We start from the raw sequence: 19323 nt of genomic DNA on the forward strand, positions 1-19323 counted from the left end.
ATCTTGTGAAATCGCCCCCATGGTGCACGTGTGTTTGTCATTGTATCTCCTGATCTCCCAACAACCCTTCTTTCGAATCAAACTAGCTCGGATAAGCCAATCACACCTTGCACCATAACTCTTGCATTTCGTATAGAATGTCTGCGGCTCAGACTCATACATAGTGTAATCAATTCCTCTAGAGATAGTGTAGCTTTTGATTGCAGATATCACCGACTTCGTGGAACCAAATTCCATTCCGACACTAAACCTGCCATCTTTCACCGCAACATTGCCTCCACCTATGACGAATGAACCACTGATAGTACAAGGCAAATAGAATTAATGGTAGTGGTAACTTTAATTAATAACCATAAGATAACATACCGATATTCGCAATACTCAGAAAATTCCGGAGCATGCATGGCTTCGAGATCCAGAGTCCGCATAAAAGACGGAACACCAAAAGGGTGTCGGCTTACAATCGCATCAGCATCATTTTGTACCACCGGATTGCCTGCCAAGTCTCCATCATCGTTTTCATTATCGACTTCATAGTTGGCTTCAAACTCTTCTTCACTGTCGTTATCTTCTTCCCAATCTATATCCCTGAGTTCATCAACATTGACATCGTCGCCAACTACATCCATCCCCGTATATTGTTCAAACTCAACGTAGAGCTCTATCATAGGCACGTGAAATCGGATTTGTTGATAAATATAGAACATCCGCTGCATGCATGCGTCGTCAGTGATGGACATTAGTTGAAACTGTATCATTCCACCAAATACTTGTACATGATTTCTGTACAAAATATTGTTCACCCTTTTCGAAATGTGACTTTGTATGTTCTCACAAAAACCATTTTGCAACTCTACAAAACTCATGGTACATGGAATAGTAAATAAAAACGGACATTTACATACAAAAGTCACTCCTTCGTATGTGTTTGGTATAATTTCACAGTTAAAATACACTCGCATATTTGCAATACCTTCCATAATCTCAACCTCAACTAATCTAACTTTTTTTACACTATTAAATGCCAAAAAACTTACTAAGTATGACATATATGGAAGAAAGAGTGATATGAGTAGAAGTGAAGTGAGTACACTAGGATGAGTCTCAATTCGTATTTATAGGTAAAATTCTCGATTAAAATATTATTTTTTGTACAAATTACAGGTTGTGTTTTGCAGCTTCTAAAATTTTTTTTGACCCACAAAAAACGCAACCTACGTTTTGGGTTTCGAAAAAAAATAAAAAATACCCATTTTCAAACGTAACCTGCGTTTTGGACTAAAAAAAACAAAAAAGAGTAGTACTAGGGAGCCAATGGCCTAAACATACAATGTGTACAATGGGCTAAATCTTTGGTTTATGAATAAAATGAACATCACCTATACTATCCAGAATAACCATCCGGATACCAGGGATAATAAACATCTCATGTTATAAAAAGCCGGATACCAGGGATAATAAACATCTCATGTTATAAAAAACTAATTTTGGGTTCATCAAGGTTCGAACTCTTGACCTTCCGGATCTAGAATTCTAATACTATGTCTTGAAACCACTCATCCCAAAAGCATAACCTGATAGGATAATGTAACACTAATAATCATATCTCTAATACTTTCTAAATCTTCATTGTACACATTATACGCTTAAGTTATTGGCTCCCTATACTTTCTCAACAAAAAATTTTGAATTTTAAAACTTGGTAAATGTTGCCTACGTTTTGCTTGCAAAAAAAAATTAAAAATTTCATAAAAATAAAACGTAGACTACATTTTGACTGTTAATCATAATAATGTAAATACTTAAATTACGTCCATTTCAATGTATTACACTACAATCATTTCCATTTTCAGAAAAATCAGCCTAGATTTTTGTAGGTAATGATAAAAAACTTTTTGTCAATAATTACAACAAAAGATTATTTTTCACTTTTTTCAGCAGTTTATTGTTCATAATATACAAAATAGCTTTTTTAGTAGATGGCCAACATAAATTAAAAGAATTATCATTTTTATTTTTAATCTTCACACGGCTAATTGTCGATAAGAATTTCTTTTACTTGCTAAATTAAATTATAAACATCAGTCTTACTGTAATCTAATTATTTTTGTAATTGAGTCTAATTAAATTGATTTAAATCTAATAAAAATTATCCATACACATATGCATAAATTACATTACTCTTCGATAATTTTTTTTACATAAAAAATAATACTAAAATTTGTTAACCGTGACATAAAAATTTATTAATTTTGACACTAAAATTTTTTAATTTTAACACTAAAATGTTAAATATTAAAGTTCTGGACTTGAAGCTACCGTTTTTCTTTTTTGACTTCTTATTTCATGTAAAATTTTTATATTTTTATTTATAAAATTATATATATTTTTAAAGTTTCTGTATTTATTATCAAAAAAGATAAATTAAAAAAATTACATAATATTTTTTTGTTATTTTTTTAGAAAATAAAATAAAAAATTATGAAAATATGAAAAAAATATAAAAAATAAATTATTTAAAAAAATATAAAACAAAAAATAAAATTAAAATTTTACTGTAACACATAAATTTTTTAATTTTAATACTAAAATCTTTTAATCATGATATAAAATGTTTTGTTGAGTGAAAGCCAAGGCCCCTGATCCTAATCCTGCAACCAATTCATTATTAATATCAAGTCGGCTGATCTATATGTTAATTCAACTATCAGATATATATTAAGTATATATGAATAAAACTATCTTATTTAAATAGTCTTAAAATATTTTTATTTGAACTGTAACGATATAACATCAACTTCTCATTAGCCAAAGTATTGGAGATGTTAAAAGAACATGTTATAGCATGTCCTTTTGTGTATATATATATATATATATATATATATTACAAATCGGATAAGAGATGTATTTTTCTCTTGCACACACTTTATTCTTTAATTATATTAATACTATCTCCCATGTTCTCTTGATAAAATAACTATTATTTTTAGCTTTAAACAAAGAGAAGAAGAAGAACGTTAATATATAATTGAGGTGGCCAACAATCTTTTAGTTATATGTAGTTAATAATCTTATTTTTATTCTTTCTTTTTAACAAAACAAAGAGGACATATACACTTGATTAATTAAGTTTTTTATTCTTGTTTATATTAACTATATATTGATTATATATGTGATTGTAAAACTATTAGTAATCATGTAATATCTTATAGTTATTAATTAAGGTAAAAGGAAAAGACAAGAACGAAGACAATAGAGTGAAAGAAAAAGGATAATATGATCTTTCTTGTTTTTTAATTTTTTAAATTATGCCCTTTTTTAGAAGTTAACTTCTAATAATTATGTAGTCCAACGTATTTGTTGCCTGAATATTGGCTATATTTTTGTTGGTTAATAGTTAAGGTTTCTTAATCTCCATTACTTTTTTTTCTTCTAATTAATTTACCCGATATTAAGAAATTTTATCAACTTATAATAATTACTTTACAATTTATTAAGTAAGGAATTTCTATTAAAACTACCATCTGAATTTTTTTTATATTCGCAATTAGAGTATAATAGTCAAACACTAAAATTAGAGTAAACAAGAGTTAACTCTAAAATGATCTTTGAAATTAGAATCGTGCATTAAAATTGTCTCTGAAATTTTAATTGCACCAATTACATTCTTGAGATTAACAAAAGTACACCACGTTAGTTTTTAGCCCATTTTTCGTTAATAGCATGATAACATGGCTTGATGACATAAACTCTTAGTGACACATATTATTTCATAATTTGACCATGTGTAATAGTATGCTGATGGGTTGACCAATGACACGTGTCGCAACAGTATTCGTCTATATGTCATCCGCTATATCATTATTGTAGATGCACCAAATTAGTCACTCACTTTGCATTAAATAACTCATTTTAGTCCCGAAAATTGAATGTCGTGCATCAAACTAGTCTCTTCACAATTTTTTTATTTTTTTTTAATTTAAAATTCTAAATATCTTTATATGCACTAATTCAATTCTATTTTTTCATATATTATTTAAATATGAGTACTTTTATAAATTTTTTTAAGATTTTAGTTTTAATTATATAATTTTTTCTATAATAATTTAACATTGATAAATTTTATAATATAAATATGTTATTATAAAAAAATTATATGATTAATTAGATACATTTTTTTATCCAAAAATACGTTTTTTTAATAAGAAATAAAAAATTAAAATAAATATTTTTTTCAATTCTTATGAAATACACGTTTTCAATTGTGTGTAAATGGGCTACTATCTCCTATCTCTTTTGTCTAGGCTAGACGACAGAGGTCGAAGATGGTAATGAGGATGCTTGAAATGTCTTCGCGTCAGTTTTAAGATTACGGTTAGGGGTACCTATAAGAGAAAAAATCTTTTATAAAAACACTTGTATTTAAACATATAAAAAATTAAAATTAAAATTAATGCATTCAAATATATTGAAAATTTTGAATTTATAAAAAAAAAAAGAAAAAACTAGTGAAGAGACTAGTTTGATGCACGACATTCAATTTCAACGTCTAAAATGAATAACTTAATGTAAAGTCAGCGATCGACTAATTTGGTGCATCTACGATGATGACATAATAGATAACATATGGACAAATATTGTTGTGATACGTGGCACAGTACACATGGCCAAATAGCATTATGACACGTGCCACAATTGTCCATGTTAGCATATCATGTGTCATTGGTCAACACATCATCAAACTATTACACGTGGTTAAACCTGGAGTGACACACGTCACTAATAGTCTACGTCATCAAGTCATGTCATCATGTTGTTAACGAAAAATAGATCAAGACTAACGTAATGCACTTTTGTCAATTTCAGAATGCAATTGATGCAATTAGAATCTAAAAACGATTTTGGTGCACGACGTTAATCTCAAACACCATTTTAAAGTTTAACTCAAGTAAACACAAACTAATTTCTATCAATTTTTGTTTCAAATTAAATTAACATATCAAACAATAATTAATTTATAACTATTATATATTTTAAGTATTTATTAAAAAATATTAATAGAGATCATAATCATAGGAATAAAAATTGTTGTCATTGATAAAGGCTAGTGTACCCTTTTCTCTTTTCTTTTAAATTATAGATGTTTAATAAAATTAAATAATTGTCTTAATAATTATATATAACGTAAATAGATAATTAATTTAAAGATTTTGATAACTTGTGTCCTAAGAACATATATTAAATATATCATAAAAGAAATTATTTTATAAAACTAATTTTAAAAAATAATTTTTTTATATTTTCAACGTATTAAATACATTAAAAATATTAAAAAAATTTTATTATTATATTTTAAAAATGACAAAAGGAGAACCAATTTAGAGACTTATTATTGAAATTAATTAACAATAATGATAGTTGGTTTTCAATTTAGAAGACCAACCGACCTATATACATATAATTGATTTTGATTCCAAATAGTGATTAGGCCCGTTAATCATGGAAGCTTGTTGTTAATATAAAGCACCACCCACTCCCCCCATGTGCCTCACTTCTCACAAAATCAACATAAAAGACAAACCCCCATATTATCTTCCATGTGTTCTTAACCCATTCTCACATTTTCTTGTATTATATAAACTCCCCACACCTTCTTCTTCTTCTTCACTTTAATTATTTGATCCTCACTTAGTGTAAGACACATAGAAGAATATGATGATCAAGTTTAGGACAAAGAGGTTTTATAGAAGCAGCTCCAAGGTTGGGAAAGAGAACACTACTACCCAAGAATGCAAAACCAACAATAATAATAATGTTGGTGAGATCAAATGGGAACTTAGGCCTGGTGGCATGCTTGTTCAGAAAAGGGAGTTTAACAACAAAAGTAGTGATGATGGAGAAGGCATAATCACAATTAGAGTTTCAACTGTCTCACAATGCTATGACATTTCTGTTGAAGCCACTTCAACTTTTGGTATGTATTATGTTCTCTCAAAATCATCAATTTTTTTTTCAAGTTTGGGGGTTAAGAAATGTAGAAATGTTTTTTGTACTTTGAAGTTCTTAAGCACTCTTCTTATGGGAGTGGATCTTCTCTCTAGTGAAAAAAATTGGCTGCTGTTAAATGTTTAATCTAATTTTTTGTTATTTTCTCTCTTCTATTTAATTTTGGTTCCATTTAGAGAATTAAAGATAAAAAATCACACTTTATTTTCTCATGTGTTTTTTCCACTGGAGAGGATTCATTTTCTTCTTTTTATTGTGCAGAACAAAAGAAAAATTAAGAGTATATTTGATTTGCCATTTTTTATTTTTAATGTCTTCTTCAAATTCTTAGAATTTGTATACTTGTTATTGTTTATTTTCTGTTTTTTTTAACAGTTTTTTCCTTAAAAATATATAAGTTGAAAATATTAAAAATAAATATAAAAACCAAATGCATTCTAAATTTTCAAAATATAAATTAATTGAATTGAATAGTAGGATACTACTTGAATTAGATAGGGAGTTAGGAAAAGGGTTGTTGGTCCATTGTGTTTTAATTTATTTTTCACAAAAATACATAAAAAATTGAGAATTGAGATCTTCCTCAAGTGGTTGTTTGACAAAAATTGTAATAATAACTTGCAGGGGAATTAAAAGTGATTCTTTCACTTATGACAAGTTTGGAGCCAAGAGAACAGAGGCTTCTCTTCAGAGGAAAAGAAAGAGATGACAATGAATTTCTACACATGGTTGGTGTTAGAGACAAGGACAAAGTTCTGTTGTTTGAGGATCCAGCTATTAAGGACAAGAAGATGAAGCTTCTTGGATTGAAAAATAATACTTGCTGTACCATCACTGCATGATGATGATACATGATCATCACTCTAATTGAAGAAATCCATGATTATTAGTTTAATTTAGTACTAACCTGAAAATGAAATGAAAAGAGAAATGGAGGGAGTTTTAATTTTAATGTCTTTATTAGCTTTTGTTTGTCTTAGAATAGAAACTTAATTAATTAATATGTACTTATCTGGTGGTTGGAGCCTTCCTTGAATTAAGAATGGTGGAAGGTGATAAAATCCCATGTCATTATGTAAAGTAAGTTGCAACTCTATGTTCAATAGAAGTGTGATTCCCTTTGTATTGTATTATACTATTATTGTTTTCTTTTTTTTTTTGTTTCTTTTTCTCCCTAATAAGTGCCATTATTATTATTTTAGTAGTAACGTGTAACAAAGAAATCATGAAATTAAATTAGATTGATCTAGTAATTATTAGTTTATTAGCCTATTTAAGTAAGTGTTTGAATTTTTAAATTCTATCTTGTGCTTGTAATAACCAACCAACAAACTCTTAAAATGAACTCAATAGCACGGCGAATTAGTTTTTAGCCTATTAAATTAGAGAACACCATGAAAAATCAAAGATAAAAATCATGAGAAACTTTATTCTTGTTTTTTTTATCTTGAGACTCAAATGTTTCGACTAAAAAAAGTTCTCTAAAATTTTAATTCTACCATAAATGTCTTTAAAATTAAAATAATTACACCATGTTAATTCACTCTTTTTTTTTTGTCAAAGATATTTGACATTCTGTAAGTAATCTGTCACATTTTTTTTTTATGCTGGATTAGACAATATATTATTTTAGTTTTGAAGTTAAATACTTAATGAAACAATGTTATTTAATTTTAATGAATCACAAATAGTCTTATCCCCACAAAAATATGTAAAACTAAAATAATATCATTTCATCCAACATTTAGCGTAAAAACTAAAATGCCATTATTTCGTCTAATCCAACAAGAAAGGATATGTACCAAGTGAGAAGTAACTCAAGAAAAAAAGAATGAGAAGATTAACGTGATGCAATATTTTTAATCTTGAGGATATTTACAGTACAATTGAAAATTGAAATTTCAAAAATCTTTTTGATATAAATGATCAATTTGAGAATCACTTTAAGATTGCTCTTTAAAACATTCTTTAAAAATTAAATATTTTAATATATTTAATGCATGCTTAGAAAGTTAACGGTTTTAACTTTATAAAAATCATACTTAATATGCTTGTTGACAGAAACCTTTTTAAGGTTAATGTAATATTTAGAGATAATTAATTTAATAATGTAAGGCTACTTTATTTTCACAACAACAAAAAATGAAAGGAAAGTAGGAAACACAATAATAAGCAGCAGTATTTTAATACTCCAGTTGTATCTTTATCTTTATTCAATTATATAAACCCATGCGTGCACCCCGACACAAATTAATAATAATGCCAAAAGTGAAGTGGAAGCTTTGCTTAGTTGCGACAATCTGACCAGAAAAGATGGCAGTTATTTGGGAGTAAACCAGAGTTCAATCAATTGGTTATAGTTTGTTCAGGTCATAACGTTAATCAAATGTTCTCTGAATTATCGACTTCTTTTTTGTATTGCTGTTTGATTTTATAGTAAGATTATATTGAAATTAAATGAATTTTTTTTAAATAGAATGCTTTAAATTTTAAGAACAAAACAGAATTATATCAAAATTTAAGACACTAATTTAATACTTTATTATTGATTTAAAATAAAAAAATTTCATATCTAAAAAATATAACTTTTTATAAAACTCATTTTTCGTTTTTACCCATTCCCTAGCATTGACATTTTTACCGTATCTACTCTACTCCTTTCTTATCTAAAAAATATAACTTTTTATAAAAATAATTTTTCATTTTCACCCATTCCTCTAGCATTGATATTTTTGCGGTACCTACTCGTACTCTACAATGCATTAATATTTCTAAATATGATACACCATTCACACATCATTTATAATCACCCATACATATCACCCTCACATATTTAAATTTACATTTTTTAAACTTCCGTAAAGATTATCAACTCAAAAAATTTTAGTCATGTTATATATCTCAGATAATTCACGAACAGATTTTAAATTAGTTAATGTAATTAGAAGTTAGATCATGAAGTACTTAGCAAGCAATTTCATTCATAAAGTAAATTATGTACAGCAAATATTCTTCCAATCTTGTTTGTGTGTCGTGTGTGTTGTTGTTGTTTATTTTTTAAAATGGAAAATATTCTTCCAATCTTGTTTGTTGAAGAGAGAGTGAAGAGGGATGATTTAACGGTGCAACTTGTACATCCCAATTTTTATTTTTTATTTTTTAATTTTTCCCTTTGTGAAAAGGTGAACCTATCTGAACGTGTGTTGGAAGATGAAACAATTGGGTTTGGATTGAAGCACCACATAAATTAGTTGCACTTTCCAAGCATGGGTAGTTTGGTAGGTTTGAACTCGTTCAACTTGAGTGACCCAAGAGTCTTCATAAATATTAATTTGAATTTAACTAACATGTTTGAATACATGATAAGAGTTATCGGATTAACCTCCAGGCTCCATCCAACATGTTAATAAAATAGTAAAATAATACTTTAATTATTTTTGATTTTTTTTATGTCTAATTATTTTTGAATTAAGATAATAAAGTTTAAAAATAATAAACATTTTAAATTTAAAAGTGATTATAGTATTATTTCATTACTTTACTAATATTTTTATTTTAAAATATTTTTTTCAAAAAAAATTATACAAAAAATGTAGGAAATTTTAATTTTTAAATATATTTATTATAGATGTATTAAATTAAAAAAATTAAAAAGCTTATGAATAATAACAGTAACATCTAAGGCTAGGTAATTCTATATAAAATTTTAAAAAAACTTTTAAAAGTACCGGTACATTAATATTTCAGTAACTTTTAACCGTTGATTATTTTTTTTAACCAAAGATAGGGAGACTCGAATTTACAACTTTTATGTGAGTATAGAAAAATTATGTCATTTGAATTATAATTCATTAGCTTTAATCGTTGATTTTAATTATAAAAAATATACATAATATATATAATTAAAATTAATGATTAAAATTCACCGAAATACTAATATACCAATATATTTAAAAACTTTTGTAAAATTTAAGAGATAGAGACCTAGAAGGCTAGAACCCACCCAACTTCTCACGCTCATGTATGTTTTGTTTGTAAGTTGGGAGTTTTCAGACAAAATGACATTAATTATATTAAAATATTTAAAATCTTTCCGAAAAATAGTTCAATAGTATGATATCGAGTAAAATTGTTATTAGCGATTTTGAGTTTTAAAATCACAAATTATGTTTAATGAAATTGTTGTTATTTTATTTTAACAAATTTTAAACTTACATATGTTAGATTGTGAAGATATGTTGTAATGTAATTGTGTAGTTCTGGCTTAGTATTATCCTCAACAAACTCTCTCTTCTAAATTTAAAAATACAATTAACACTTTATTCTATTAATTTTTCTCCTCAAAATGACCAACCCTATAATAAGTGATCATCATCATATCATCAAATTAAACAAATTTATAATCGAAACATTATAATTTTTTTCTTTAGTTTCTTCTACGTGGAATTTTTTCTTACACTTGTTACTTATTAATTAATAATTATGTCTAAACATTATTTTTATATTTGTATAATCTATAACAATAGATAAGATAATGCTAGACTTGGGGTCCGTTTGGGAAACACTAAAAAGTTATTTTTTTCAACTCTTGACTTATAAAAAGTTACATTAATGTGTTTGGTACAATTTTTTAGATCAACTTTTAACTTTTCAAAAAGTTATTTAAGAGCTTTTGAAGAAGTTAAAAAGTGTGACTTCTCCTATTTTCAAAAGCTATTTTATCACTCTTATTTAATGCACAACTTTAAAACAATAACTTCTATAATAACTATCCAAACTCAAAATAACTTATTTAAAAATTATTATTAATAAAAGTCCTTATATTTTAAACTCCTTTTTCAAAAGAACTTATTTAAAAAGTTTAGCCAAACTGACCCTTGGTCTAATTAACTTCTTCCATTGCCATTGAGAAAGTACAAATTTCAATCCAGCAGTTACTAAACAAACTATTCTTTTTTATTTATTCAAAGTAAACAAATTATTCTCAACTACTATACATGTATATAGATGAAAACACAGTCATAAAGTTGATACCTAAAAATTATAAGATAATTTACTAAATTTGTCTAAATTATTTAATTATTTTTAACTATCAATTTTATAAACGAATTTATATACATTATTTTTTTCCCCACAATTCCCTCATCACTAAAATGTAATATGTAGTTGAAAATTTATTATTTATTTAAAAATATTATTCCTACACTAAATTCAATTATTATTTTTAAGAGGCATGTTATACGTACAAGCATTTTTATCTTACAAATTATACAAGTTGACCCAAATCCAAGAAAAAAACACGCGCACCATTCCTTTAAAATCGAGCGTCCAACGCACGCGTTCATTATGCCGCACTCTTCCTCTTCTTCTTCGATCAAAACGCAAACCGTCAAGATTCAAGCGACATTCGAAACAAACTACGATTCTGAAGACACGTTCTAACTTCTCGCGAAGAGTAGAAGAAATCAAGAAGAAAAGATACAAATCTCCATAAAAAATACTAGAAAAAACGAAAAAATATTATTCAAGATATTGTTTTATTGTTCTTCTATATTTTTTTTTCTAGATTGTCTCTGTCATTTGCCTCATCCTTAACCAGTAAAACATTAAAAGATTTCAAGAAGAAATATACGGTCTTCTCCATGTTTTGGGTGTATTTCTTAAATCCTTTGGGTGTATTTCTGTAATTTTTTGGTATATTTTCTGTAACTATTTGGGTGTATTTCTGTAATCCTTTCCGTAACCGTTTAGGTGTATTTTTATAATCACTTGGGTATATTTCTGTAATCGTTTGGGTGTATTTCTATAATCGTTTGGGTGTATTTCTGAAGTTCCATTATTTTCAAAACAATTTCAAAACTTGATTTCAGAAACCATGAAAATCGAAAAAAAAACGAAGCAAGAAAAAGATCCAACGAATTTGGCATCAAAAAAAGAAACGAAATCTTTTGAAAAATAGAAGTTATATATTTGCGCGTTAATTGATTTGAATCGATTAAAATTCTGTTAAAGAAGCACGTAACATAAGCAACGCGTTTTATGGATTTTGTTCTCTTCAAGCTTGTAAAACTTGTAAGCGCAAAACACTTGTATGTAAAGATTAATCCTATTTTTAATGTGTATTTATATTGTAATATATATTTTATTATAAAAATTCAGATACAATAACTGCACTCTATACCTAAATTTTTATAATATTTTATACTAGTAATTAACTCTAGTAACTAATTTTAATATATACTTAGACATAGCATAGTCGTTATTTATTTTACAAAGAAAACAAAGATACAATTTATTTCTTGGAACATTGACTTGTACTGCAATTCATATCCAAAATTTACGGAATCAATTTCCCTGAATCTGAACCAGTTTGGTGTTTGGTTTCTTGAGCTCTTGCTTAGGGACAGTAACAACAAGCACACCATTCTCAATGTGAGCTTTAACCTGCTCAACCTTAGCATTTTCCGGGAGCCTAAACCTTCTCTGGAACTTCCCGCGGCACCGCTCAACGCGGTGCCACTTTATCATCTTCTTGTTCTTGTCTTCGTCATCGTCGTCATCCGCATGCCTATCACCACTTATCTGAAGCACCCTTTCATCGACCTCCACCTTGACCTCGTCCTTCTTGAGACCGGGAAGATCTGAAAGAAAAACATGCGCGTCTTTTGTCTCCTTCCAATCTGTTGGGGTGCTTAGGACGGGGCACCTGTTCATCATGGACAGAAAAGGGTCTAAGGTTTCATCATCGCCAACCATTTGAGAAATCAGAGACATTATTATGGTTTCAAAACAAGTTAGATCGATAATAGAAACTTAGTTCAAAGTGAAGTGTTTGTTGTTGTTGTCGGAGTATATATGAATTGGTGTCTTCTTATAAAGAGTGCGAAGGGAGGTAGTTTTTATTATTATTATTATTATTTTAAATTAGGAGTGAGATTTTAACTAAAATTTTATTTGAAAAAAATATGTTAAATGAGTTATAATTTGTTGGTAAACTTTTTTAGAGTTTAATTGATGGAAAAATATTTAATTATATTGATATATTAGTGTTTCATTAATTTTTAAAAAATATATAATATATATAATTAAGATTAATTATTAAAATTTATTGAAAGATTGGTATATTAATATACTTGAAAGCTTTTTTAATCGATGTTTCTAGACACTGATGCTTTTTTTTGAATCATGAAACATTCTCGTTGCTTCTTCACTCTGACATCTTGCACCTTCCAGCGTCCTCCTTAGCATAATATTTTATTATTATTATTATTAGACATCTTTTTTTTTTTTTTTATGCCATGCTTTGTTCGTATAAAGGGTGCAAAGGGGACTCAAAATTCAAAATTATGGATACTTTCACATACATTTATTTTAACTCAATTTTTGTATAGGGTGAAATCATATAAAATTAATTGAAAAAAAAAACGAGAAACGATTTTTTTTTTGCTTGTTTTCTTTTTGTGGTTATAATTATCATATTTTTAAATTTTTGGACCATGTTTTCTTTTTCTAGTCATGATGTGGTCAGGTTTGTAGCCTTTGTTGATAGCCCTCTTTTTGGATTTCTTGTAGATAGCTTTTCTCGATACATCTCTTCTCAACAAACCCAAAACTTGGTAGAGAGTCAAAAGAGTTCAACAAATCACAACCAACAACAACAAAGTAAGTCTTGTTCTACTAAGTGGAGTCGGCTACATGAATCAAGCGACGCTATTGTGTTTTGTCATGTATCATGTCTACAGAAAGACCGTTTACATGTAAATCTCGTTTGACCATCTCATGAATGGTCTTCTTAGGTTTTCCTCTGCCTTTCGCCCTTTGTCCATCTTCCGTCTCATCCACCATCCTGACTGGATGTTTTATCGGTCTTCTTCTCATATGTCCAAACCACCTGAGACGCGATTCAATCATCTTTTCTATAATGGGTGCTACTCTAACTCTCTCCCTTATATATTCATTCCTTATTTTATCCAATCGCGTATGACCACTCATCCATCTCAACATCTTCATCTCTGCCATACTCAGCTTATGTTCGTGCTCCCCTTTAGCCGCCCAACACTCCATACCATACAGCATAGCCGGTCTAATAGCGGTGCGATGGAATTTACCTTTAAGTTTTAAAGGCACTTTTTTGTCGCATATAAAACCAGATGCACTCCGCCATTTTGACCAATCTGCTTGGATCTTATAATTTACATCCTGCTCAATCTCTCCATTATCCTGTATGATGCACCCAAGATACTTAAAACTTTTAACTTTTTCTAGGATATTTTTTCCAATCTTCACCTCTATATTGGGGTTTTCCCTTCTCAGACTGAACTTACATTCCATATATTCCGTCTTGCTACGGCTTATGCGCAGACCATACACTTCTAAAGCTTCTCTCCATAATTCCAACTTCTTATTTAGGTCTTCTCTTAACTCTCCCATAAGGACGATATCATCGGCAAAAAGCATGCACCATGGCACAGGCTCTTGAATGTGCTCTGTGAGTACTTCCAAGACTAATGTGAAAAGGTATAGACTTAAGTATGGTCCCTGGTGTAATCCTATACCAATAGGAAATTCCTCCGTCACACTACCTTGAGTCTTCACACTAGTTGTGGCCCCATCATACATGTCTTTAATTGCCTGAATATATGCAATCCTTACTCTCCTCTTTTCTAAAATCTTCCATAAGACCTCTATTGGTACCCTATGATACGCTTTTTCCAAATCAATAAATACCATATGTAGATCTCTTTTATTACTACGATACCTATCCATCATCCTTCTTAATAGGTATATCGCTTCAGTGGTAGATCTTCCTGGCATAAATTCAAATTGGTTCTCTCTTACTTGTGTCTCTTTTCTCAACCTCCGTTCTATCACCCTTTTCCATAACTTCATAGTATGACTCATAAGCTTAATCCCTCTATAGTTTCCGCAACTTTGGATATCCCCCTTATTCTTGTAGATAGGTACCAAGGTGCTTTTTCTCCACTCATCATGCATCTTCTTTGACCTTAAAATCTCATTAAAAAGCTTGGTTAACCAGTTGATGCCTTTTTCTCCAAGACCCTTCCAAACCTTAATCGGGATATTATCAGGTCCTTCTGCCCTGCCATTTTTCATCTGCTTTAGAGCCTCTTTTACCTCGAAGTATCGAATCCTTCGATAGTAGTCAAAGTTTTGATCTTCTTCCCTTGTGCATAATCGACCAAGGCTCGGAAGAGTCTTCTGTCCCTCATTAAATAACTCGTAGAAGTAGCTCTTCCACCTTTCATTAATCTTCTCCTCTGGAGCCAACACCTCTCCATCCTTATCCTTTAACACTTAACCTGATCCAAATCTCTCGTTCTTCTTTCCCGGCTCTTTGCGATTCTATATATACCTTTTTCTCCTTCTTTCGTGCCCAAAGACTGGTAGAGATCCTCATATGCTCTTATTTTTGCTTCACTTACAGCCACTTTTGTCTCTTTCTTAGCCGCCTTATAATTTTTTCAGTTATCTACATTGTGGCATAAAGACCACTCTTTAAAGCATTCCCTTTTTATCTTTATCTTTTCTTGTATACTCGCATTCCACCACCAGGACTCCTTATCTCTTGGTCCTATTCCTTTAAATTCACCAAAACTTTCTTTTGCTGTTCTTCTAATAACTTTTGCCATCTCCCTCCACATCTCTTCCGCGCTTCTATTCCCATCCCACTTTGCCTCTTCTCCTACCCGTCTTAGGAAGCTTCTTTGTTCCTCACCTTTCATCCGCCACCACCTCATCCTTGTGTTCTTTGTATGATGTCTTTTCCTCAACTTTTGCTCAACGTGAAAATCCACGACGAGCACCATATGTTGTGTTGTCAAACTCTCTCCCGGGTTAATTTTACAGTTAATGCAAAATTTTAGGTCGACTCTCCTCAACAAGAAGAAGTCGATTTGAGAGCTTGTCATGCCACTCTTATACGTTATAAGATGTTCGTCTCTCTTTTTAAAACATGTATTTGGGATGAGAAGATCAAAGGTTGAGGAAAAGTCCAAAATAGTTTTACCATCGACATTGATCACCCCGAAATCATGGCCTCCGTGAATACTCCCATATCCAGTCACTTCTCTCCCAGCATGGCCATTTAAATCTCCTCCTAAGAAAATCTTATCTCCTAAAGGTATGTCTTGAACCAAACTCTCTAGATCCTCCCAAAACCTTATATTGTGTTGTTCATCCGAACCCACTTGCGGTGCATAGGCGCTAATCACATGGAAAGCACCTCCCTCCACCACAAGTTTGATAGAGATGATCCGATCTCACACCCTCTTGACATCCACTATATCCTTCTTCCACTGCTTATCCATAATTATTCCAACCCCAATCCTATTCTTCACCTTTCCTTTATACCAAAGTTTGAAACCAGAAGTATCCAACTCCCTAGCCTTTGCACCAACCCATTTCGTTTCTTGTAGGCACATAATGTTAATCTTCTTCCTTGTCATGGTGTCCACCACCTCCATGGACTTTCCTGTTAGAGTGCCTATGTTCCATGTCCCAAATCTCAACCTTCTGTCGCTTCGACCTTTACCTTTTACTTTGTGAATTAGCTTATTTACCCTCGTCCGTTCACGAAAACGCGAGAACTCTTACTCATTTAACACTACATCCGGGCACCGATGCAGCGGCTCTTGCTTTGACACCGTACTCGAGCCATATGGCGCGTTGCTTCCAGGCAACGACCTAGCTTTAGCGCAATAATGTATTTGATTTATGTCATGGGGAGTTCGGCTATATTTTTATGTTGGTTGCCGAAGACCTAACACAACCCTCCTCCTTTATCCGAGTTTGGGACCAGCTATGTACCGCAAGTGTAACATAGGCGGAGTTCAACAAATCACAACCCAGGAAAAAAATAATACAACAAATAAGACTAAGCACAAGAGACAAGACTATAAGTCTATAACACAATAGTCTATGAAATTGGGCTCAGGTTAAGGCTGTATATGCTCTTATCAATGAGCTGATTGAGCAACACTGGGCCCGACATATTATTTCCTGTGTTTCAAATAAAATTAAGGTATCCGGGTCTGATGGGCCCAATCCAATAAAAAATTAAGGTACCATGTCCTAATAAAGTAAAATGAAGGTTATCCAACCCAATGACCAAAGTTGTGAAATTTATGTGGTAAGTAACACTGTAACAGATGACCAAAATAAACTAGCATAAGCGGCTGAGGCTTGTGACCCATTGGCAAAAGTATCACATAGGTTCGATCCTAGCAGTGATAACTAGGTTGTGTGAGTGTGTTTGTAATGGCCCAAAAAAAAAAAACTATCAAAAGCAAATTGATTTTATTTTTTTAAAAAATAAACTGACAAGAGGCACGCAAGGCCTTTTGCCAATGTAGCGACACATTTTTATTTTTAATATTAAATTAACAATGGTATTTTTTGAATGCTAAACTGTTGTGGTATTTTTTTTTTAAATGTGGGCTGATTTAATTTAAGAAGTAAAAATCGGACCATTCGATTTTTAAGTGGCACAGAAATCAGATTGTCTGGTTTTTAGGTACAAAAATTAAACCGTCCGATTTATATACTCCAAATTTTTTAATTTTTTAAACACAAATTGAACTGAGATGTCAGATTTGTGTACCTCTCATAATTTTTAAAAACACTAAAAATCACAATATTAAAATATATTACTCATCCTATTTCCATATCTAAATTTTTTAGTCCGTATAGTAATGGTGTGAGTGTATATATAATTAATGACAAGGGGATGGTAAGTTAGAGACAAATAATTGATTTATATATAAGAAAAATATTTAATTACTCTATTGTTTCTATAGTTTTATGAAATTTTTAATTAGGTTCTTATATTTTTTTTTAATTGAGTTTTTATACCATTTTTTTTTTAAATTGGGTCCCTATATTTTTTTCCTTTTATTTGGATTCTTGCACCATTTTTTTTAGTTGGGTCCCTATACAATTAAATCAACGAGGAATGTTAGGGGCCAGCAACTTTTAGGATTTATAGTCATCAAATAGCCATCAATAATGCTTTTAATGGTGTGAGATTAGTGTGAGATTTTATCCAATGGCTTACTCTTTTTTGCTGGTTACATGCTGGCCAGAATTTGATAAAGTTGCTGGCCCCTAGACTTTTCCTAAATCAATTACTGTTAAGAGAGACTTAATTGAAAAAAAAATTAGTTTAGAGACCAAACTAAAAGAAAAAAAGTATAGAGACCTAATTAACAATTTTGCAAAATTATATAAACCAACAGAATAATTAAACCTAAAAAAAATAATAAGGTTCAATAAATTAATATTACGTTTTTATATGGTATAATCAAATGCAAAATTATTGTTGTAACCAAAAAGTCGTTTAAAAGAACATGAAACCAATCCTAATGACAAGTATTTTACATCATATAACAAACTATCGTTATTAGCAACAAGAAATATGTCATCAATATATATGACTAATATAATAAATTTGCTTCTACTGATTTTCATATAAATACACCTATTAATAGTGTTTTTCACAAAATTATATGATAAGATGGTATCATTAAATTTGATAAACCATTGTTTAGATGCTTATTTTAATCTATATATTGACCCCAAATTTTCTTTTCTTATGGTCAAGAAACTTTGAAATTAGTCCATATAAACCCCTTCTTCTAAGTTATCATTGAGAAAGATAATTTTTATATCAATTGATGAAGTTCTAAATCATAATGAGCCACCAAAATCATAATCATTCTTAAAGAATTCTTTTTCTAAACAGATGAAAAGGTTTCTTTATAATTCCATCCTTTCAACTCTTCTTTGATAGCATTAAACCATTTTTCAGAATGGTGAGATTGCATGGCTTGCTTAAAAGATATTGGATCATTATCAATGCTTAAGTCACATTCTCCCTCTTAAGTGAATAAATTACAAAATCATTTGAAATTATTAGACTTTTTTGTCTTGCTGACCTTCTTAAAATTTCTTGTGGTTCATCTATCACTTGCTCATTTTAGACTTGTGCATCAATATTAGGCTTAACATTTATATACTCATCTAATGGATTTAAAATGTTATATTGTTGTCTTGGCATGTTATGTGACCGTGACACAACATTATTATTTTAAAATGCTATATATACATCTATCATCATCTCTACAAAAAAAAAAAAAAAAAAAAATTAACACTAATCTTCAAATCCACGAGCTACTCAATTCGAACTTCAAAATAAAAATCTGTATAATCAAAGAGAAACGTATGACCAAATTTAAAATTTCAATAGCGCGCACTACGAAAAATAAAGGCAAAGTAAATTATATAAAAAAGAATAGTGCA

The 19323-nt window shown here is 29.7% G+C and overlaps 2 protein-coding genes across 2 annotated transcripts; one reads left to right on the forward strand and one right to left on the reverse strand.

Annotated features, from left to right (window-relative positions):
* The first annotated feature begins 5545 nt into the window (after positions 1–5545).
* LOC112716711 (BAG family molecular chaperone regulator 2) lies at positions 5546–7139 on the forward strand. Its single transcript, XM_025768690.3, has 2 exons — positions 5546–5974; positions 6631–7139. Exons 1-2 carry the CDS (start codon positions 5713–5715, stop codon positions 6846–6848), a joined length of 480 nt encoding a protein of 159 aa, XP_025624475.1. The 5' UTR covers positions 5546–5712; the 3' UTR covers positions 6849–7139.
* Positions 7140–12113: 4974 nt separating this feature from the next.
* LOC112716713 (18.5 kDa class I heat shock protein) lies at positions 12114–12861 on the reverse strand. Its single transcript, XM_025768692.3, has one exon. It carries the CDS (start codon positions 12778–12780, stop codon positions 12352–12354), a length of 429 nt encoding a protein of 142 aa, XP_025624477.1. The 5' UTR covers positions 12781–12861; the 3' UTR covers positions 12114–12351.
* Between the last annotated feature and the right edge of the window lie 6462 nt (positions 12862–19323).

The sequence above is a fragment of the Arachis hypogaea genome, chromosome 10 (genome assembly GCF_003086295.3).
Source record: "Arachis hypogaea cultivar Tifrunner chromosome 10, arahy.Tifrunner.gnm2.J5K5, whole genome shotgun sequence".
NCBI lineage: Eukaryota > Viridiplantae > Streptophyta > Magnoliopsida > Fabales > Fabaceae > Arachis > Arachis hypogaea.